This window comes from Muntiacus reevesi, chromosome 19 (genome assembly GCF_963930625.1).
Source record: "Muntiacus reevesi chromosome 19, mMunRee1.1, whole genome shotgun sequence".
NCBI classification, from domain to species: domain Eukaryota; kingdom Metazoa; phylum Chordata; class Mammalia; order Artiodactyla; family Cervidae; genus Muntiacus; species Muntiacus reevesi.
In genome coordinates, this window is record NC_089267.1 from 8070461 (window position 1) to 8093481 (window position 23021).

Below are 23021 nucleotides of genomic sequence, written 5' to 3' on the forward strand. Positions count from 1 at the left end.
TTCACAGCATGCACAAGTCACTACACTAACAACGAAAGGTAATAACAGATCTGGGGAGAATCTAATCTCCAGAGCTGATGCATTGTGCGACTTAAAATCGCCCAGGTTTTAACTAAAAACAATAAACAGAAGAGACATGCAAAGCAGCAAGAGAGTATGGCTAATACAGAGAAGGAAAAATAATCAATAGGCACTGTACTTGAGGAAGTCCTTGAGGATGTTGAACTTACAAGATAAAAACTTTAAAGCCACTATTTTAAATATGTGTGGCTCAGATCATGAATTCCTTATTGCCAAATTCAGACTTACATTAAAGAAAGTAGGGAAAACCACTAGACCATTCAGGTATGACCTAAATCAAATCCCTAACGATTATACAGTGGAAGTGACAAATAGATTTAAGGGACTAGATCTGATAGGGTGCCTGATGAACTATGGATGGAGGTTCATGACATTGTACAGAGACAGGGAGCAAGACCATCGCTAAGAAAAAGAAATGCAAAAAAGCAAAATGGCTGTCTGAAGAGGCCTTACACATAGCTGTGAAAAGAAGAGAAGCAAAAAGCAGAGGAGAAAAGGAAAGATATACCCATTTGAGTGCAGAGTTCCAAGAATATCAAGGAGAGATAAGAAAGCCTTCCTCAGTGATCAATGCAGAGAAACAGAGGAAAAAACAGAATGGGAAAGACTAGAGATCTCTTCAAGAAAATCAGAGATATCAAGGCAACATTTCATACAAAGATGAGCTCAATAAAGGACAGAAATGGTAGGGACCTAACAGAAGCAGAAGATATTAAGAAGAGGTGGCAAGAATACACAGAAGAACTGTACAAAAAAAAGATCTTCATGACCCAGAAAATCATGATGGTATGGTCAATCACCTAGAGCCAGACATCCTGGAATGTGAAGTCATGTGGGCCTTAGAAGCATCACTATGAACAAAGCTAGTGGAGGTGATGAAATTCCAGTTGAGCTATGTCAAATGCTAAAAGATAATGCTGTGAAAATACTGCACTCAATATGCCAGCAAATTCGGAAAACTCAGCAATGGCCACCGGACTGGAAAAGGTCAGTTTTCATTCCAATCCCAAAGAAAGGCAATGCCAAAGAATGCTCAAACTACTGCACAACTGCACACATCTCACACACTAGTGGAGAAGGCAATGGCAACCCACTCCAGTACTCTTGCCTCAAAAATCGCATGGACAGAGGAACTTGGTAGGCTGCAGTCTGCAGTCCATGGGGTCGCTAGGAATCAGACACAACTGAGCGACTTCACTTTCACTTTTCACTTTCATGCATTGGAGAAGGAAATGGCAACCCACTCTAGTATTCTTGCCTGGAGAATCCCGGGGAAGGTGGAGCCTGGTGGGCTGCTGTCTATGGGGTTGCAGAGAGTCGGACACGACTGAAGCGACTTGGCAGCAGCACACATTAGTAAAGCAATGCTCAAAATTCGCCAAGCCAGGTTTCAACAATACGTGAACTGTGAACTTCCAGATGTTCAAGCTGGTTTTCAAAAAGGCAGAGGAACCAGAGATCAAATTGCCAACATCCACTGGATCACTGAAAAAGCAAGAGAGTTCCAGAAAAACATCTATTTCTGCTTTACTGACTATGCCAAAGCCTTTGACTGTGTGGATCACAATAACTGTGGCAAATTCTGAAAGAGATGGGAATACCTGACCACCTGACCAGGCTCTTGAGAAATCTCTTTGCAGGTCAAGAAGCAACAGTTAGAACTGGACATGGAACAACAGACTGGTTCCAAATAGGAAAAGGAGTACATCAAGCCTGTATATTGTCACCCTGCTTATTTAACTTATATGCAGAGTACATCATGAGAAACACTGGGCTGGATGAAGCACAAGCTGGAAACAAGATTGCCGGGAGAAATATCAATAACCTCAGATATGCAGATGACACCACCCTTATGGCAGAAAGTGAAGAGGAACTAAAAAAGCTTCTTGGATGAAAGTGAAAGAGGAGAGTGAAAAAGTTGGCTTAGAACTCAATATTCAGAAAACTAAGATCATGGCATCTGGTCCCATCACTTCATGGCAAATAGATGGGGAAACAATGGAAATAGTGGCAGACTTTATTTTTGGGGTCTCCAAAATCACTGCAGATGGTTGACTGCAGCCATGAACTTAAAAGAAACTTACTCCCTGGAAGAAAAGTTATGAGCAACCTAGACAGCATATTAAAAAGCAGAGACATTAAAAAAAAAAAAAAAAAAAAAAAGCAGAGACATTACTAACAAAGGTCCGTCTGGTCAAGGCTATGGTTTTTCCAGTGGTCATGTATGGATGTGAGAGTTGGACTATAAAGAAAGCTGAGAGCAGGAAAATTGATGCTTATGAACTGTAGTACTGGAGAAGACTCTTGAGAGTCCCTTGGACTGCAAGGAGATCCAACCTGTCCATCCTAAAGGAAATCAGTCCTGAATATTCATTGGAAGGACTGATGTTGAAGCTGAAACTCCAAAACTTTGGCCACCTGATGCGAAGAACTGACTCACTGGAAAAGACCCTGATGATGGGAAAGATCGAAGGTTGGAGGAGAAGGGGAAGACAGAGGATGAGATGGTTGGATGGCATCACCAACTCAATGGACATGAGTTTGAGTAAACTCTGGGAGTTGGTGATGGACAGGGAGGCCTGGCGTGCTGCGATTCATGGGATCGCAAAGAGTTGGACACAACTGAGTGACTGAACTGAACTGGAAGCACTAAAGAAAAGCATTTCTTAACAACTAAAACAAATCGAAAACAATGTCTCACTGAATACAGAATATCAACAAAGAGACAGAATTTCTCAAGATGAAAAATGCAGTAATTGAAACAAATAGCTCACTAGAAAACAAAATGAAATGTTCAGCAGATTTGACTGGTCAGGAGAAAAGAATCACTGAACTTCAAGATGAATCAACTGAGATGATCAAGTCTGAGGAACAAGATAAAGCTCCTTGAGGGTAAGAGCTGAGACCTTCGCCTCTTTGCTGGCTATCGGCTGGGATCCTCTCAGTCCCCGAGGCTGTGTGCGTCCCTCTTCACATTCCCTCCATCCTCAGTCAGTAACGGCAGCTCAGTTCTGAGTGTCTCTTTCTCACACTTGACTACACCTTTCCGACTCTAGCCATGGAGCTTCTCTGTCTTCATTTATCCAACTGCGCTGGGTCTTCGTGGCAATACTCAGATCTTTGGTCTTGGGTGGGGCATGTGAAATCTTCAGCTGTGGCATGTGGGAGACAGCTCCCTGACTAGTTATCAAACCTGCGCCACCTGCATTGGGAGCACAGAGTCTTAACCAGTGGACCAGAGGGAAGTGCCATTCATATTGACTGTTATGACTAACACATTTAGTTTAGAAAATATCTTGTTTGATAACAATGTATGTATTTCCTGCGTTTCTTTCTCCAGCTAATATGAATTCCTTGCTCCTGGATTTTTAGTCCTTTTGTGTTAAGAAGGTTTATATTTTTGTTCGTGTACTTGAATTTTCAAGTGCTCCTAGCCCCCATGTTCTTATTCACGCCTTTACAAAACAATGTTTTGGTTCTTATGTGTTCAACTCCCACCTACTGCCTACACAGTAATCTATGAGAAATTCTATTCTCTTTCTCTCCCTTAATTATTCCTATTCCTCGGCTCATATGTTTGTGCTTCACTCTCTGCCGCAGCCCACACCTCCTCTTCACACAATACTAAATGTTCACCATGGTCCTTTTGCTGATGTTTACCTTCACACCTTTTAATAGGCCAGAACTTGGCAGCTGGGGATTTCTCAACAAGAGCTCAGGGGTACAGAATCCCCTGAGTTCTTAAATGTTGAAAAACTGTTTTTCTAAAGGATATTTTGGCTAAATACAAATTCCTTGGTTCTGCCAACTTAAACTGGGCACTTGCCATCAGTCTCTGCAAGGACTAAGTCACAAAGCACTGCAGCTGCCTACCTTCGACACCCCCTGAGAAGGCTTCGGGTGGAGATCAGGAGTGAGGCACTCTGTGACCCAGGAAAACGGGCAGAACAGGCCTTTAGGGAGTTAGGTATTTTCAGGAGACAATTGTATGAGCCTGATTCCTGCATCTCTTCATTCAGTTCAGTTCAGTCAGTCGTGTCTGACTCTTTGTGACCCCATGAATTGCAGCACGCCAGGCCTCCCTGTCCATAAACTCATGCCCATCGAGTCGGTGATGCCATCCAGCCATCTCATCCTCTATTGTCCCCTTCTCCTCCTGCCCCCAATCCCTCCCAGCATCAGGGTCTTTTCCAATGAGTCATATCCAGCACTAAAATCATTAATGTTGGCTTCTGCTCCTCATGACTAGCAATAACCTTCTGCCAACATGTGTGCCTGCCTGCGTGCACCCCTTCACTAAAATCATAGATAACACTGACTTTTCCTCACCTCTTCTGAGCAGTTCCTCAGAGCTACCTGAGGAGCTGTCTCCGAGACTGGTCTTCATTTTGCCCCAATAACACTTAGCTCACAACTCTCACATTGTGCGTTTTTTTCAGTTAACAGTTCATACATTTTCATTGAAATTCTTTTTTTTAATGTTCTTCCATTCCTGCCTAGCTTTGTATGTTTCTTGAGAAGTCTAAGTCTAATAATGTTGCCCTCATGAGCTGATCATTTTGCTTGGAAATCTTCAGGATTTTCTTTACATTTGAAGTCAGTTTTAACAGGAAATTACACACAAATTTTTCTGGGTACAAATTGGCTATTTCCTGTCTATTCATGAAATAGAATATTCATGACATGTGGATTCATGTCTATTTATTTTAGGGTTTTTTGGGGGTGAGGTATTATACCTTTAAATAGTCTGCTAATTTATTTTGTTTTGCCACTGTATGGAAACCACTACACGTATGTAGTTTTTCTTTCTCTTCCATTTCAATACTCGTTTCCTGATTCTTTTTACTTCATCTTATTTTCCTTCTCTTGGTTATCTTTATGCCTTTCTTCAAACACTCCCTCTTACTAAATTTTATTTGATCCTATTTTCTTTTGGACACACCATACATATGTATTCATTTCTAAAACTAAGTGTATTTTCCTCCCATTTTCCCCTGAGTTCAACTCTATTTCCATCTGATTTTTTTTTGCCATTTCTGTTTTCTTGCTTTTTAAATAGTGGCAAAATACAAACATAAAATTTACCATCTCAAACATTTTAAGTGTGCAGTTTAGTTGTGTTAAATTCACTCACACTGTTCTGCAACCTATCTCCAGAACTCTTTCCATTTTGCAAAACTGGAACTCTGTACCTGTTAAACAACTCCCTAGACCTCCTGCCCCACAACCCTTGGAGAACCACCAGGGTTCTCCAGCTGCCTCTTAAAAGTTGAATTATACAGTATTTGTCTTTTGGTGATTGGCTTATTTCACCTAAGATTGGGGGTTTAAGATCAATCATAGGCTCATCTCCAAATTTCCTCTTCTCTCTACCAGAATTTTCCCAGATTGTCTGTTTAACACAGAGTTTTGTAGTAAGAGCTAGAGAGAAAACTTGCTGGATTTGGGAGGTCTTTTATTGTTGCTTTTACTTATAAGTAGTTGATTCTCATTTGCAGATTCTGCATTTATAAACCTACTGCCCACTAAAACTTATTTATGGCCTTAAAATCAACACAGACGGCTCTCGGCGGTCCTTTGAAGACACGCTGTGCATGTGCGCTCAGTCTCTCAGCCGTGTCCGACTCTTTTTGCCCATGGACTGCAAGCCACCAGACTACTTCTGTCCATCGAATTTTTCAGGCAAGAATGTTGGAGTGAGTTGCCATTTCTTACTCCAAGGGATCTTCCTGACAGGGACTGAACCTGCATCTTCTGCGTTGGCAGGCAGATACTTTACCACTGTGCCGCCTGGGAAGTCCTTGCAGATACATGCAAAGAGGTAATAAGTCCCTGATGCTCACATTCCCAGCTGAGACTGAACCAAGCAATACTCTGCATTCTTGTTTCAGCTCTCTTACTATAAACAAGTATCCTGTAAGTGGACTATTTACTGCTTCATTCTTTGCACTTTTGTACTTTCTGTCTTTCTGTACTTTCTGGCAATTTTGTTGTTTAAAATAGCCCCCAAGCATACTGCTGAAGCACTGTCTAGTTCCTAAGACTAAGAATTTATTCAGTTCTCCTGGGTTTCTTCAGTGTATGCATGTTATCAAATTTTTGTGTGAAATTCTCCTGTTAACCTATGTCATGTCAATTTAATTCTTAGACCAGAGAGAAGAATCAAGAAGGATAGAAAAAAATTTCTTTCTTCCCCACAATAAAACATTGCTGAAAGAAATTTAATGAGACATAAACAAATGTAAAGTTGGCCCATACTTATGGTTTAATATGACTTAGTACACTAAAAATGACAATACTACTGAAAGTGTTCTACAGATACGATTCAATCCCTACCAAAATCACAATGACTTTTTCTTTTTTTTTTTTGCAGAAACAGAAAAACCCATCCCAAAATTCATATGGAATTTCAAGGAACCCTAAATAGTCAAACAATCTTGAAAAAGAACAACAAAGTTACAGGACTCATGCTTCCCTATTTCAAAATTTACTACAAAGCCACAGCAACCACAACAGTATGGTACTGGCATAAAGACAGACATATAGCCAATGGAAAAGACTCCAGAAATGAATGCTCACACATATGTTCAAATGATCTGTGACAAGGGGACCAATGTCACTGAATGGGGAAAGAACAGTCTTTTAAAAGCATAATGCTGGGAAGAAGACAACCTCATGCAAAAAAATGAAATCAGACTGTTACCCTTCACCATATACAAATACCTCAAAATAAATCAAAGATCTAAATGTAAGAGCTAAAACTATTAAACTCTAAGGAAAAAAATCTTCATGGCATTGGATCTGGTAATTATTTTTTGGATATGACACAAAAACACAGGTAACAAAAGAAAAAAATGCATTGGACATCATCAAAATTAAAAATCTGTGTATCAAAAGACACTATCAACAGAGTGAAAACACAAGCCAAGAATAGGAGAATATTTACAAATCATGTATCTGATAAGAAGTTTTCAGAATATTAAAAATGAAACTTGAATAAGCATTTCTCCAAAGTAAACATACAGAGCCAACAGTCTAATGAGAACACGCTCAATGTCACTAATCTAATGAAATGCAAATGAAAAGCATAATGAGATATCACTTCACAAGCATAAGGTTGGCTATTATCAAAACAAAGGAAAATAAGTGTCGACAATGATATGGATAAACTAGAACCCTTGTGTATTGCTCATGGGCATGTAAAATGGTATAGTCACTGGAAAATAGTAGGTTCTTCAAAAAGTTATACCAGAACTGATCAAGAGCTAGCAATTCCATTTCAATATATATACTCAAAAGAACTGAAAGCAGGGACTCAAACAGGTATTTGTACACCAATTACCTTGGAAGCACTATTCACAATAGCCAAAAGTTGGAAAAAACTCAATGTCCACCAACTGATGGATGGATATAACAAAATGATGGATGGAAGAACAAAATTAATATTATTCAACCTTAAAAAAGAATAAAATTTCAATACATCAAAAACATGAATGAACTTTGAAAAAATTATGTGAAGTCAAATAAACCAGACATAAAAGGATATATAATTCACTTATATAAGGTAACTACAATAGGAAATTCAGAGACAGGAAGCAGGATAGAGGTCATTAGGGGATGTGAGCGGGGCAGGTGAATCAGGAGGCAAGGAGTATAACCTTTAAAGGGTACAATCTTTAAAGGAAGTCAGAGCGTTGGATACGACATAACCTGGTCAGACCCAACTAGGTCTGAGAGGGCAGAAAATTCGACTTCCAGTGGACCTTAAGCCTCATTATATGCTTGTTGTAATACATCAGCTAAACGGCACCCCCAAGTGCCATGACAACTCCATAAAAGGTCAACAACTGGGCGGCAGCTCAATTCCCGGAAACCCGCGTACCTGCCAAGACAGTGAGAATAATCCTCCCACTCATTAACCTATGAAGCTACTCAGCCCATAAAAACCACCCGCTCTAATTTCGGGGCCTCTCACCTTCTGAGACACCCCACACTGTCTGAGGAGCATATTTCTCCTGGCACCGTTCTCACCTTTTAAGACAGGCGGAATTCTGTCTGTGGAATGTGTATCTCTCTAAATAAATCCACTTCTTACCTATCGCTTTGTCTCTCACTCAATTCTTTCTGCTATGAGACATCAAGGACCTAAGCTTCATTAAGTCCTGAGAGCAGGTGTGTGATCTCAGTTAAAAGACAGTGGGTTCAAGCCCCAGTCTGAGCTGTATGGTTTCAGGGGGATGGGGGTGGGGTGGAGGTGAGGAATGGAGAGTTACTGTTGAGTGTTCTGTTAGAGATGATGAAGGTTCTGGAAATGGGCAGTGGGGAGCGTTGCACAACACTGTGAATGTATGTGATGCCACATCGACAAATAGTTTAAATGGTGTATTATATGTTATATGTGTTTTACCACAATAAAAAGTCTGACAAGATGAGAGATGTAACTATGGATATGAATTTATAACTTTCTATACGAATATAAGAGGTATAAATATAACAAGCGGTACATAAGGAGCTTTAGGTTATCCAGGCCAATTAGTTGTATACACTAGAAGAATGTGCATCTGTCAGAGGGCAAGTTTAATCAAGTGAATAATGTAGACTGTATGCTTAGAAATGTGCTCAGTACTACACATAAACACTATTTTAAGGATCCATTAACTTATTCTAATTAAATGCTTATTTCTATAAGACTCTTCAACTCTAAACTAATTTTCTTCCTTGAGTTCCATGGCTAATTTGTATATTTGTATGGCAGGAACCAACACATTGTAAAGCAATTTCCCCCAGATAAAAATAGATTAAAAAAAAAACTGGAAAAAATGAAGTACAAACAAAAAGAAAAATAAGTCCCTCTGCTGTTCACCTGAAACTATCACAACATTGTTAATCTGCTAAACCCCAATATAAAATAAAAAATTCAAAAGAAAAAATGAGTAATGAAGGAATCTGTAAATATCTACACAAAGATTTGTACACAAATGCTCACATCAGCGTTAATCATAACAGCCTCAAACTGGAAACAACCTGAATCCCCATTAGCAGGTGAATGCATAAACAAGCTGTGATACAGACACAGCAGAATGGTACTCAGCAAGAAAACAGAATGAACCGCTGAAAAGAAATGCAGTAACATGGGTGAACCTCAAAAGCACTGAGCTGAGCCAAGGCCAGACAAAAGTCTACACCTTCCATGATTCCACAGAACATGTGAAAGTTAACCTCAGTGACAGAAGGATGCCAGTGACTGGGGCCTGATGTGGTGGGACCGGGGAGGAAGCCCAGCTCTATGCATTGACGTGTATCTTCTCTATCCACAGCCTACATTCTGTGAGATCACTCTGCACACTTTATAAAGTTGTGAACGTCCCTCTAAACACAGGTACAATGAAATGGCACAGAGCATTGAAAACAAGGCAGTTAATGTTAGTGACCAGGTTATAAGTATCTATAAAGAAGCTAAACAATTTAAAATTAAGTTAAGGGTGAACACAGTTTCTTTATACCTTTGGTAGTATGAAAACAATCACCTTGGGAAAACAGACTAGGGTAAGTCTTTAAAAAGAAACTGGTTCTAACTGACAGTTTTAAAGTGATATACAGTAGATCTAGCTGATTATGTTTTTGAAGAACTCTTTCAGAAAAGGAGCTTTTTAGGGTAAGCAGTCAGGTAATTTCCCCATTTCCTTTTGAATTATGAGAGGAAGACCACAGTCTGAAGAATTTAAGGCTAGCAAATGATGGTTTCAAAAAAAGGGAAATTAATGGTTTTTCATCTTAATACCTTGTACATGTTTTCAGAAACATGCCACCACACAATGAAGCAAATTCTGTTGAAATTTTCAATTTGAATACTGAAATCTATCTGATCGAAAAAGTTCTAGTATGGGTCCCAGATCTCCTATAGAAAAGTACAAAGTTGTAAAACTAGAAGCATATTACATTACCTACCTATATTTTAAGTTTCTCCAAGCCTCTAGCACTTACATTGCTGCTGCTGCTGCTAAGTCACTTCAGTCGTGTCCAACTCTGTGCGACCCCATAGACGTCAAGCCCACCAGGCTCCCCCGTCCCTGGGATTCTCCAGGCAAGAACACTGGAGTGGATAGCACTTACATTACACATGAGTAAATAAAGCTCAGAGAGGTTATGCACCTTACCCAAACTGCCAGGCATCGGAGCTGTGATTTAAAACCAGATGATTTTAACTCTGAAACCCATGCTCTAGGCGCCACGCTGCAATGCTTCCACAAGGACTCAATCTCTCTGAGAGGTCTACGTAAACTCGGAAGAGTGACAGTGTAATTCTGTAAAACTCCATTTACCTTCAGGGGACGCAGAGCACCACAGAATTTTGTCCACCAGCTATTTTCAATGAATTCTAAGTGCCTCTCTCTTTTCCGAAGTGTTCGTAACCTTTCTTCAAATTGTTTTAAGGCGCGTCTATCCCTTGCTGGCAAAGGTCGACCATCTTTGCTCTGCAAATAATAGAGCAAAATAAAAGTTTTTTTTTTACCATTAACGTCTTAATAAGTACCCATCAGATTGAGCAAGATTCAGACAACAAAAACGTTTTTAGGTTGGACTTGATTCCTGAGGCAAATTTACAAACTGAAGGGAAAAAGCAAAACCCAATAACTTCTATGTGAGAATACATATCTCTGAACCAAGGTCAGTGTCAAAATGTGATGTGAAAAAAAAAAAAAAAATGTGATGTGAATGTGTACACATTTAAAGCTAAACTTTTCTTGATCCCTATTTTCCAAATACTCAATATGGTGGAGACAGATAATAATTTTTTTTAAACATAAACATTTTTATGAGGCACTTTATGTTCTTTGCTTGATTACTCTCCTTCATCTCCAAATTCCTCATGCTATCCTTTACATACCCAGCACTACACTCCTCCTCCCCTTGGTCAAGAGACTGTGTTCCAGTGTTTACCTGGGCTGATGCTCCTCGGTCCCTGACTCAAACACCAGCAGAGGGATGTAGGATTAGGATGTGCTGAGCATAAGATTTTACAACAATTGCTAAGAACTGGCACTTTCTTACTCTCCAAGTACATCTGCGAATGAGTCAGGTTTTCTTTGGCTTACCTCTCGGAAAGACAATTCCCCCATACTTTCATATGGTATCTACTGTAACTGTGAGCAGTACCTTTCTGTGGTGTCAGGGACACGTTCCCTCGCGAACTCCCCCTGCCCTGAAGTGCCTTCCACCAAGTACAGGAACAAACCACAATCATCAGACAACTGCGAAACACTTAAGAAGGTGAAATCTACATTTGCTTTTATTGGAAGGACCAAGAAAGTCTTTACACAGGACATTTTTATTACTTTTAATTTGGGGGCAGCACCATACGGCGTGTGGGGTCTTAAGTTTCCTGACCAGGGATGGAACCCTTGTCCTCAGCAGTGAAAGCGCAAAGTCCTAACCACTGGACTGCCAGGAAATTCTCAGCATCGTTTTACAATGTAAAAACATTAGATAATTAGAATGCTAAACTCCTTTCAAGGTTCAAACAGGATGTTGGGAGAGAGAGCACACAGTGCTCTGTAACACAGCCCGGGGTACCCTCGTGTGAAATAACAGACACATGCAGACCGTGGCCGGACACCCCTTCATCAAGAGATGCGCATGGTCACAGTGATCACCACACGGAGGCACTGCCAAGCTCTTCTGGACCCAGCCTTACTACGCTGTTTCCCAAACTTCATCACATCCAACAATCAACAGGACATTTCATTAAGCACAGGTTTCTAGACCCCACCCTCAGAGAATATGACTCAGTCAGGTCCTGGGTGGGGCCTATAGTTTGCTTTCCTACCAAATTCCCAGGAGGTGCTGATGCTACTGGTCCAGAGACCATGCTCTGCGTGGAAAGTGCAAAGTGTGAGTCACTCAGTCGTGTCTCTTTGCAACCCATGGACAGTAGCCCGTCAGGCTCCTCTGTCCATGGAATTCTCCAGGCAAGAATACTGGAGTGGGTTATCATTCCCTTCTCCAGAGGATCTTCCTGACCCAGGGATCACACCCGGTCTCCTGTATTGCAGGCAGATTCTTTACCGGCTAAACCACCAGGGAATTACACGGGACTATATTTAACTATCTTCACTGCTTTAAGTACACTGCTTACTATCAAAGTGCATCCTCAAAGGAACCTTACAGAAGGGTATTTTCTGAAGACTAAAGGAATGAAACACTCCCCTCCACAAGACAGATCCAGGCCACCACACTTCAATCATGCGGTACTTCACAGTTTTTCTCACAGCTGCCATTCTAACATCAAAAGGACACCAACAAGGTAGATTTACTTCACAGCTGGCTTTCACTATTTCAGGGATAAAATCTTTTTTAGTAAACTGATTTAAGGATCCACTGAAACACAAGCTCAACTTATCTGCCTATTTGAGTGAGGGATGGAGCCCGTACTGTTGTGCCAACAGCATAAACCAGTGTTGGAAGAAATGTGCTCAAACACACACCAGGAAAGGCACCCAGAAGTCAACCAATTATTTCCTTTGGGGGAAAAAATGTAGTTACATTGTATATGGGCAAAAAGGCTTCCCTTCACAGGGTCCCCCAGTGACCACTCCCTCTTTTGAGGTTACCACTGTCACAGAACATCCAACACAAAATCCTATATGTCCCTCTAGGCAAACACACTGATGGTTTACATAATAGCTAACATTTTCTGGGCCTAAAACTGATCTGCTCTTTTATGCTTGTTCTCCTTAAATCTTCAGAATAAAACTTTGAGACTGGTAATGGCAATTTATTCATTTATTCAGTCAGTTCAGTTGCTCAGTTGTATATGACTGACTCTTGACAACCCCATGGACGGCAGCACATCAGGCCTCCCTGTCCATCACCAACTCCCGGAGCTTGCTCAGACTCATGTCCATGGAGTCGATGATGCCATCCAACCATCTTATTCTCTGTCACCCCCTTCTCTTCCTGCCCTCAATCTTTCCCAGCATCAGGGTCTTTTTCAATTAATCGTTTCTTCTCATTAGGTGCCAAAGTATTGGAGTTTCAGCTTTAGCATATCAGTCCTTTCAATGAATATTCAGGACTGATTTCCTTTAGGATGGACCGGTTGGATCTCCTTGCAGTCCAAGGGACTCTCAAGAGTCTTCTCCAACACCACAGTTTAAAAGCATCAATTCTTTGGCACTCAGCTTTCTTTACAGTCCAACTCTCACACCCATACATGACCACTGGAAAAACCATAGCCTTGACCAGACAGACCTTAGTCAGCAAAGTCTCTGTTTTTTAATATGCTGTCTAGGTTGGTCATAGCTTTAGATGAGGAAAATAAGAGCACGTTTACCCCTTCTATTTCCCATGAAGTGATGGGACCAGGTGCCAGGATCTTAGTATTTTTAGTTTCTAGCCAACTTTTTTACTCTCCTCTTTCACCTTCATCAACAGGCTCTTTAGTTCCTCTTCGCTTTCTGCCATCTGAGTGGTATATCTACATATCTGAGGTTGTTCATATTTCTTCCAGCAATCTTGATTCTGGCTTGTGATTCATCCAACCTGGTATCTTGCATTATGTACTCTGCATATAAGTTAAATATGCAGGGTGACAATATACAGCCTTGACGGATTCCTTTTCCAATGCTGAACCAATCAGTTGTTTCATGTCCAGTTCTGTGTTTTTTTGTTGTTGCTGTTTTTGGGGTATTTTTGAGCCAAATATTGGTTTCTCAGAGAGCAGTTTGTAAGGTGGTCTGGTATTCTCATCTCTTTAAGAATTTTCCACAGTTTGCTGTGATCCACACAGTCAAAGGCTCTAGTATAGTCAATGAAGCAGATGTAAATGTTTTTCCTGGAATTCCCTTGCTTTCTCTGTGAGCTAATCAATGTTGGCAATTAGATCTCTGGTTCCTCTGCCTTTTCTAAAACCAGTTTGTATATCTGGAAGTTATGGCTTCATCTACTGTGGAAACCTAGCTTAAAAATTTTGAGTATTACTTTGCTAGCACGTGAAATGAGACTACTTGTGGGATAGTCTGAACATGCTTTGGCATTGCCCTTCTTTGGGATTGGAATGAAAATTGACCTTTTCCAGTCCTGTGGCACTGCTGAGTTTTCCAAATTTGCTGGCATATTGAGTGCAGCACTTTCACAGCATCATCTTTTAGGATTTGAAATAGCTCAGCTGGAATTTCATCATCTCCACTAGCTTTGTTCGTAGTGATGCTCCCTAAGACCCACTTGACTTCACACTCCAGGATGTCTGATGTTAGGTGAGTTACCACACCACTGTGGTTATCTGGGTCATTAAGACTATTTTAGTACAGTTCTTCTGTGTATTCTTGCTACCTCTTCTTAATTTCTTCTGCTTGTTAGGCCCTTATTGTTTATGTCTTTTATCGTGTCCACCCTTGCATGAAATGTTCCCTGATATCTTCAATTTTCTTGAAGACATCTCTAGTCTTTCCCATTCTATTGTTTTCCTCTGTCATTTTTCACTGTTCATTTAAGACCTCCTCATCTCTCCTTGCTATTCTCTGGAACTCTGCATTCAGTTGGGTTTTCCTTTCCCTTTCTCCTTTGACTTTTGCTTCTCTTCTTTTCTCAGCTATTTGTAAGGCTTCCTCAGACAACCACTCTGTCTTCTTGCATTCCTTGTTCTTTGGGATAGTTTTGGTCCCTTCCTCCTGTGCAATGTTAAGAATCTCTGTCCATAGTTCTTCAGGTACTGTCTACCAGATATAATCCCTTGAATCTGATCATTTCCTCTACTGTTTAACCATAAGGGATTTGACTGAGGTCATACTTGAATGGCCTAGTGGTCTTCCCTAATTTCTTCAATTTAAGCCTGAATTTTGCATAAGGAGCTCATGATCTGAGCCACAGTCAGCTCCATGTCTTGTTTTTGCTGACTGTAGAGAGCTTCTAGCCATCTTTGGCTTCAAAGAACATAATCAAGCTGATTTCAGTATTGACCTGATGGTGATGTTCATGTGTAGAGTCATCTCTTCAGTTGCTGGAAAACCATGTTTGCTATGACCAGCATGTTCTCTTGACAAAACTCTGTTAGCCTTCACCCTGCTTCATTTTGTACTCCAAGGCCAAACTTCCCTGTTATTCCAGATATCTCTTGACTTTCTACTTTTGCATTACAATTCCCAAAGATGAAAATATATCTTCTTTAGGTGTTAGTTCTAGAAGGTGTTGTAGGTTTTCACAGAAATCAGTCAACTTCAGCTTCTTTAGCTTCAAGGGGGTGGGGCATAGACTTTGATTACTGTGATATTGAATGGTTCACCTTGGAAAAGAACTGAGATCATTGTGTCACTTCTGAGATTGCATCCAAGTACTGCATTTCGGACTGTTTTGCTGACTATGACGCTACTCCATTTCTTCTCAGGGATTCCTGCCCACAGTAGTAGATATAATGGTCATCAGAGTTAAAGTCACCCATTCCCGTCCATTTTAATTCATTGATTCCTAAGATGTCCATGTTCAATCTTGCCATCTTCTGCTTCACCACATCCAATTTGCCTTGATTCATGGACATACCATGCTAGGTTTCTATGCAATATTGCTCTTTGCAACATCAGACTTTACTTTCAACACCAGACACACCCACAACTAAGCATGTTTCTGCTTTGACCCCGCCCCTTCATTCTCTCTGGAGCTATTCATAGCTGCTCTTCACCCTTCCCCAATAGCATACTGGACACCTTCCAATCTGGGGGGCTCATCTTCCAGTGTTGTATCTTTTCACCTTTTCACACTGTCCATGGGTTCTCCAGGCAAGAATACAGGAGTGGTTTGCCATTCCCTCCCCCAGCGGGCCGCGCTTTGGCAGAACTCTGCGCTGTGACAGGTCCATCTTGGGTGGCCCCACCTGTGCGAGTCCCTTCACTACAACAATACTGGGATCCACCAATGTGTGAAAACTGCTGTATTAAACTTTAATTATTAAAAGGTACATGTTATGTGTTTGGGCACATGTGACGACATCCAATTTTCTTTAGAAAGCTGTGCATTTTATATTCGCACAAACTATCCCCATATTCTCACATGACAAAGGTAAAATTTTTAAGACTTTCAAAGGATTAAAAAAAAACAACTGAGTTGCTTTAATTTCCAGCCATCCTAGTTTTAGCATTGAAAGTCCCATGTTCTGGAAAACTCCTTACGAAGCATGCAAAGTGCGATCTTAGTGAACTTCATTACTGAATGAATGAATGAGCTGAAAGATCATTTCATATTTTCACTGATTAGGTTAATTTCTCCTTCAGTATACTGTCTATTTAGGTCTTTTGTTCATTATTTCTATGTATTGCTTGTCCCTTCTTCTTCTTGACTTACAGATGTTCAGTATATATCACCTATTTTGCAGATTCAGTTCAGTTGCTCAGTCGTGTCTGACTCTTTGCGACTCCATGAACCGCAACACGCCAGGCCTCCCTGTCCATCACCAATTTCTGGAGTCCATTCAAACCCATGTCCATTGAGTTGATGATGCCATCCAACCATCTCATCCTCTGTCATCCCCTTCTCCTCCTGCCCTCAATCTTTCCCAGCATCAGGGTTCCTTTCAATGAGTCAGCTCTCCACATCAGGTGGCCAAAGTATTGGAGTTTCAGCTTCAAAATCAGTTTTTTCAATGAATATTCAGGACTGATTTTCTTTAGGATGGACTGGTTGGATCTCCTTGCAGTCCAAGCGACTCTCAAGAGTCTTCTCCAACACCACAATTCAAAAGCATCAATTCTTCAGCACTCAGCTTTCTTTACAGTCCAACTCTCACATCCACACATGACCACTGGAAAAACCACAGCCTTGACTAGACAGACCTTTTTTGGCAAAGTAATGTCTCTGCTTTTTAATATGCTATCTAGGTTGGTCATAACTTTCCTTCCAGGGAGTAAGCGTCTTTTAATTTCATGGCTGCAATCACCATCTGCAGTGATTTTGGAGCCCAAAAAAATAAAGTCTGACACTGTTTCCACTGTTTCCCCATCTATTTCCCATGAAGTGATGGGACTGGATGCCATGATCTTTGTTTTTTGAATGTTGAACTTTAAGCCAACTTTTTCACTGTCCTCTTTCACTTTCATCAAGAGGCTCTTTGGTTCTTCTTCACTTTCTGCCATAAGGGTGGTGTCATCTGCATATCTGAGGTTACTGATATTTCTCCCGGCAATCTTGATTCCAGCTTGTGCTTCTTCCGGCCCAGCGTTTCTCATGATGTGCTCTGCATATAAGTTAAATAAGCAGGGTGACAATATACAGGCTTGATGTACTCGCTTTCCTATTTGGAACCAGTCTGTTCTTCCATGTCCAGTTCTAACTGTTGCTTCCTGACCTGTATACAGGTTTCTCAAGCAAGAGACAGGTCAGGTGGTCTGGATTATTTCCTCTCAAAATACTGTTAGTTCTTTAAATTCCTTTTGATGCCACTTTTTTGGGTACATACATTTAAAAACATAAAAATTTAAAACTTAACAATTTCTTAATTTGCACTTGAGTTCTGAGTCGTGTTGTGTTTAGAAAACTCCTCTACACAACAAAATACAATTTTACTTTTACTTTCTCCTAATGTTTTCTAAATGTATTTGATTTAAATTCTGAATGTGTTTTATTACATGGTAGGAGGTTTATGAAAATTTCATTTTTTATCTTTTATACATGACACTGAATTTCCACCTAAACTTATGAAAAACTCTCATCTCTACATTATTGAATCTTCCCAATTAGGAACTGAGAAGTTCTTCATTTATTTCAATCCTCTATTATATTATTTCAAAAAATTTTATAATTTTCACTAGGAAGATTCTGACATTTCTTATTATTTTATAGTTCACAGTTACTGTGAATGAGATAATTTTCTATTACATCCTCCACCCGGATGGATTTTGTGTGATTTTGAATGATTTTGTACATATGAACAGGCACCTTGATGAACTTTTATTAGTTCTATTAGTTTGTCAGTTTATTCTTTTCGATTTTTTTGGTAGATGAGATCTTCAAATAACACAAGTTACTTCCCTTTTCTCCCCTCCTCCTCCCCATATTTCTTATCTGACCAAGACCTCCAGGAACAGGACAGACACCACTGTCCTATATGTGCCTTTAACAAAAACATTCCTTTCCTCATTAGGCATGAAGCTCACAGAGGCTTCCTTTGCTAAATAGCTTCTTCTTTTCCCATTTGCTAAGACTCTTCTCTAAACATAGTAACTACAAATTGACTCTAAAATAAAGACTCATTGGCATCTATTAGGATGTTTATATTTCTCATTTATTCTCAATATATTGAACTACTTTATTTTCTAACATATCATCTTTGCATTCCTGGGACAAACCTAATCTGACAATTGTGAAATATTTCCTTACTACAGCAACATTTTTGAATTGCTAATATTTTTACTTATATTGAATTATTTGCCTCTACTTTCATAAGAGAGACCAGTCATATAAACAGTTTTCTTTTTTGTGTGTCATATTACCATCTGGTTTCTATATCAGGATTATCATAGTTTAACAGAATAATTTAGAAAACTTTCCATTTTTTCCTATGTTCTATAAATAAGATTTACGTCTTACTTGAAGGTGATAGAGGAAGAAAAACTAGTACATAAAACCTGAACATGAGTGATACAGTGCACTCTGATATTGCACCTGAAATCAGCATACCTGGGAACTAGCAAAGTAATGGCCATACATAAGTAGAACTTCTGTGTTTTAGTTATTGGACACAGATAAAAATTCTCCAACTGTCAGTGTCCTACATTTTACAGAAGGTAGTTTTTTAAAGACATGCTTCTTTAAGGATAAAAATTCAAACAGTATCAAAATATAGGCTCACCAATGTCTAAGGCACAACAGAAAGCAGCGCAAAGACAAAGTACTTTCATGACCCTCAGTGGCAATAAAACACCAGCTCACCTTTGATTTAATTGTTTGGATGTGCTGCTCCACTTCTTCGATATCTTCAGTGTTTTCCAGACGCTCATAAGCAGCACTTCGAGTGCCTTTAATCAGATTTAAAGGTAACGCCGACATGCCATAGGCCTGAAAGAAACAAAAGTAAGACTAATGTTAGAAATACTATTTTAAATATATTAATACACAATTTTCAGGTAAAATAAATGTTCTTTGAAGTAGTAACAAAGAGTGAGCAGTTGTGAGGGTCACAGTCACTGAAGAGCAGAGTCAATGGGAGTGAACTGTGAGCGTGTGGTCTTGGGATTCTCCTGTTTATTACACATCTAATTACACAGAGTGATGTCTGTCATACTAACTACTCCTAGACATAGACTATCTATTTCTCAAAGGACAAGTTACAAAATTAACACAAATATAATACTTTATCAAAGCAATGCATCATAACTGCAGGTTAATCAGCGATCAGGATAGTCTAAATCAATCAGTAAAAAAAACAAATTTACAAAATTATTTTCTGTGGAAAAAACAATTTTATCCAAGTAAATGCAGTAAACTCTCAGTAAAATGTATTTTAATATACATGTTATTTCATTAGCATACAAATTATCTGTACATAACTTATTTGTAAGTTCTAAACATTTATAATCTTTTTGCTAAGTATTTTAATTCCTACAAGAAATTTTAAAATTTTAATCAGCATTAAGAATAAACATTATTTTACATTACCCAATTCTATACTAGCCAGATCCAAATGTGAAGTTTTATTGTAACTATTAAAAACACTTAATAGCAATTGCCATGTGACCATTATCCAAAATCGATATTGACCTTAAATCCTTAGAAACAAAATTGACAACCATCATCTCCTTGTTGCAGCAATAGGCTCTAAAGTAAATACAAAATTATGCATTTAAATCTTTTACATTTTCTACCTGAGATACTGCCAAACTATTTTAGCCAGCATGGTCATGTTAGGCAGGGTCATGAGACTGAGTTCAAATAAATGTGGACAGAAGTGATCAATGCTACTACTTCTTAGGCTTAACCCCAGGCTTAACTCCAAACTCTAAAATGTCCTGAGTGACCCTGCAGATTTTCTCTCATGCTCTCTGCTACCTGGTTTTTAACTCCCAGGATGATCTCAAATATGTTTAGTGTCATTTTTAATCATTTTGATATTCTCACTGGGTCTCCTTTAGACATTGATTAAATATTGACTATATCACAATTCACATATGTAACCATAAACTCTGACATATCAGGGTTCTTTTTTAATTAACAGAGAATGCAAACAAAGAATATGATTAAAAGGAATTCAGAAATCACCAGTTCTACCAAGAAAGAGCAATCCTATAGCTTGTTGTATTTAGATAATTAACTAGCTGAAATTATTACCCAATATGCAAATCCTTGCATTTTCTAAAGGAGAAATACTTAAAATCTTGCATTTTAAATATTGTTAAAACATAAGTTAATGTTCTCATGATTTCCACATCAGCCAAAAACCAAAAGGAGAGGTTGGGGAAAGGTTCTGTTTGTATTTGAGAAAAAATATAATTTGGACAGAGTAGAATAATTTTCTTCTAATTAAATTCTTGTGAAGTTTATACTCCTAATGACCTTAATAAAATACAAAAAGGAAATACATAATAAGGTTTAAATTATTTTTAACAGTAAATTTTATATCCTCAAAACATTGAAAGTGTAAAGAAAAAAGTCTATGGAAGACAAGGTGCCCAGAGATTTCTGTTGTACAGTGTCTGATTCTCTACGACCCCATGGATTGCAGCACACCAGGCCTCCCTGTCCATCACCAACTCCCAGAGCTTGCTCAATCTCATGTCCACTGAGTCAGTGACACCATCCATCCATCTCATCCTCTGTCGTCCCCCTCTCCTCCTGCCCCCAATCTTTCCCAGCATCAGGGTCTTTTCCAATGAGTCAGCTCTTTGCATCACGTGGCCAAAACACTGGAGCTTCAGCTTCAGCATCAGTCCTTCCAGTGAATATTCAGGATTGATTTCCTTTAGGATGGACAGGTTTGATTTCCTTGAGTGCAGTCCACAGAGGTTGTTACCATCCCCTTATCAGTTCAGTTCAGTTCACTCAGTCGTGTCCGACTCTGTGACCCCATGAATCGCAGCACACCAGGCCTCCCTGTCCATCACCAATTCCCAGAGTTTACTCAAACTCATGCCCATCGAGTCGGTGATGCCATCCAGCCATCTCATCCTCTGTCATCCCATTCTCCTCCTGCCCCCAATCCCTCCAAGCATCAGGGTCTTTTCCAATGAGTCAACTCTTCGCATGAGGTGGCCAAAGTATTGGAGTTCCAGCTTCAGCATCAGTCCTTCCAATGAACACCCAAGGACTGATCTCCTTTAGGATGGACTGGTTGGATCTCCTTGCAGTCCAAGGGACTCTCAAGAGTCTTCTCCAAAACCACAGTTCAAAAGCATCAATTTTTCAGCGCTCAGCTTTCTTCACAGTCCAACTCTCACATCCATACATGACCACTAGAAAAACCATAGCCTTGACCAGATGGACCTTTGTTGGCAAAATAATGTCTCTGCTTTTTAATATGTTATCTAGGTTGGTCATACCTTTCAGGACTGTCCTATTCTTGTTCTTCTAGCAGCTCCACATCTTTTAAACATTACTGAAAAAAGTAAATCCTTTAAGACTTTGATGAGTATTACATGATGATCATTCACTCATTCTCCAGTCTTACATACCATTTTATCACAAGTCCATATTGCTATCTATAACCAACTGCCAAGGCAAAAAATACTTTGCTGAACCCAGTTTATGCCCAGGTATATTTCTCTGTCTTACCAACCAGTTTCAAAGGAGGCTTATTTTATCCCAATGCTTGCCATTCTGTTTGATGGATCTGGATCTCTAAGTATACTAACCTCAGAACTCAATAGTATTCCCTAAGGAATCTGTACCCTACTCAGCATTAAAAACATGGCCCCTACTTAGAGTTTACTGTCAAATATAAAGTAATCTAAGTTTCCCTAACCAGTTTGCTGGTCTCCCTTACTACAAATTCATCTTCCACACTGTTTCTGAAGCGATCTCTCACACTCAAGTTAGACTGTGGCATTCCTCTAGCTAACATCCACTGAGTCTCCCCAGGACCAATAAGGGTGTTTGCGCTGGCGGGAGTCCCTGGGATTCTAGGTTGGGGCCATCAGAACCAACAGAGCAGATAAGAGGGCAGGGACATGAGGGGTCTGCTGCCACTCCCGCCAGAGTGATGCTACTCCATTCACCTATTTTTATATGTATCACAATTTCACAGATGACTATTCGAAAAAGGAGTTTTGCAATTTTTTTTTTTTTCCCAGTGAGAGGATTACCGGTCTTCAGACTAGGCACTATTATCTAATCCTGGCCTACAAAAGTTCTTCAAGACCCAGCCCTACCACCCTGATCTCATGCCTCCAAATGTTCATAGCTCCTCATCACTGCAGTTTCAAGCCTTCAGCTCTGCCCCAGGGCCACACTCAGAACCTGCAGTGCCTTATCTAAAACTGCTTCCCTGCTCACCTTACCAAGTCCAATGCCCTTCAGGTCTCAGCTTAATCACACCACATCTGAGAAACCTTCCTTGACTCGTAAATGTGCCTTGCTTATAATTCAATTACAGTGCAGAACACTGGACATGAACATTACTGTTCTGCACATCTGTTTTATCACTAGGTCTTCCAAACTTGTAACTTATCAGAATCACACAGCAAGTTCCTGACAAGACAGATTTCTCAGCCAAAGGAGTAACAACTGCAGTAGACTGTTTGATATGTAAGGACTAGGTCTGTTTTTCTTTTTCCTACCTTTTTCAAGAGTGACATAAAATAACTTCTCTAAGAAAATAATACTTAACCAAAAAATTGTTTTAAAGAGTTCTTTATTCACATGAACTCTCTTCCTTACATGGAATTTATACATTTTTTAGAAGAGTTAAATTGAATTCCTATAGCTTACATAAATAGAGTAATGCAAAAATTTTGGGGAAAAAA

The 23021-nt window shown here is 39.7% G+C and overlaps 1 protein-coding gene across 1 annotated transcript in view; it reads right to left on the reverse strand.

Moving 5' to 3' along the window:
- Positions 1 to 23021, reverse strand: part of LMBRD1 (LMBR1 domain containing 1) — a 132251-nt gene that overhangs the window by 34038 nt on the left and 75192 nt on the right. Inside the window, exons 8-9 of the mRNA XM_065911336.1 lie at positions 18997 to 19122; positions 10404 to 10556 (exon numbers count right to left, since the gene is read on the reverse strand). Of these exons, the coding sequence (XP_065767408.1) occupies positions 10404 to 10556; positions 18997 to 19122 (279 nt within the window). The remainder of the gene's footprint in view (positions 1 to 10403; positions 10557 to 18996; positions 19123 to 23021) is intronic.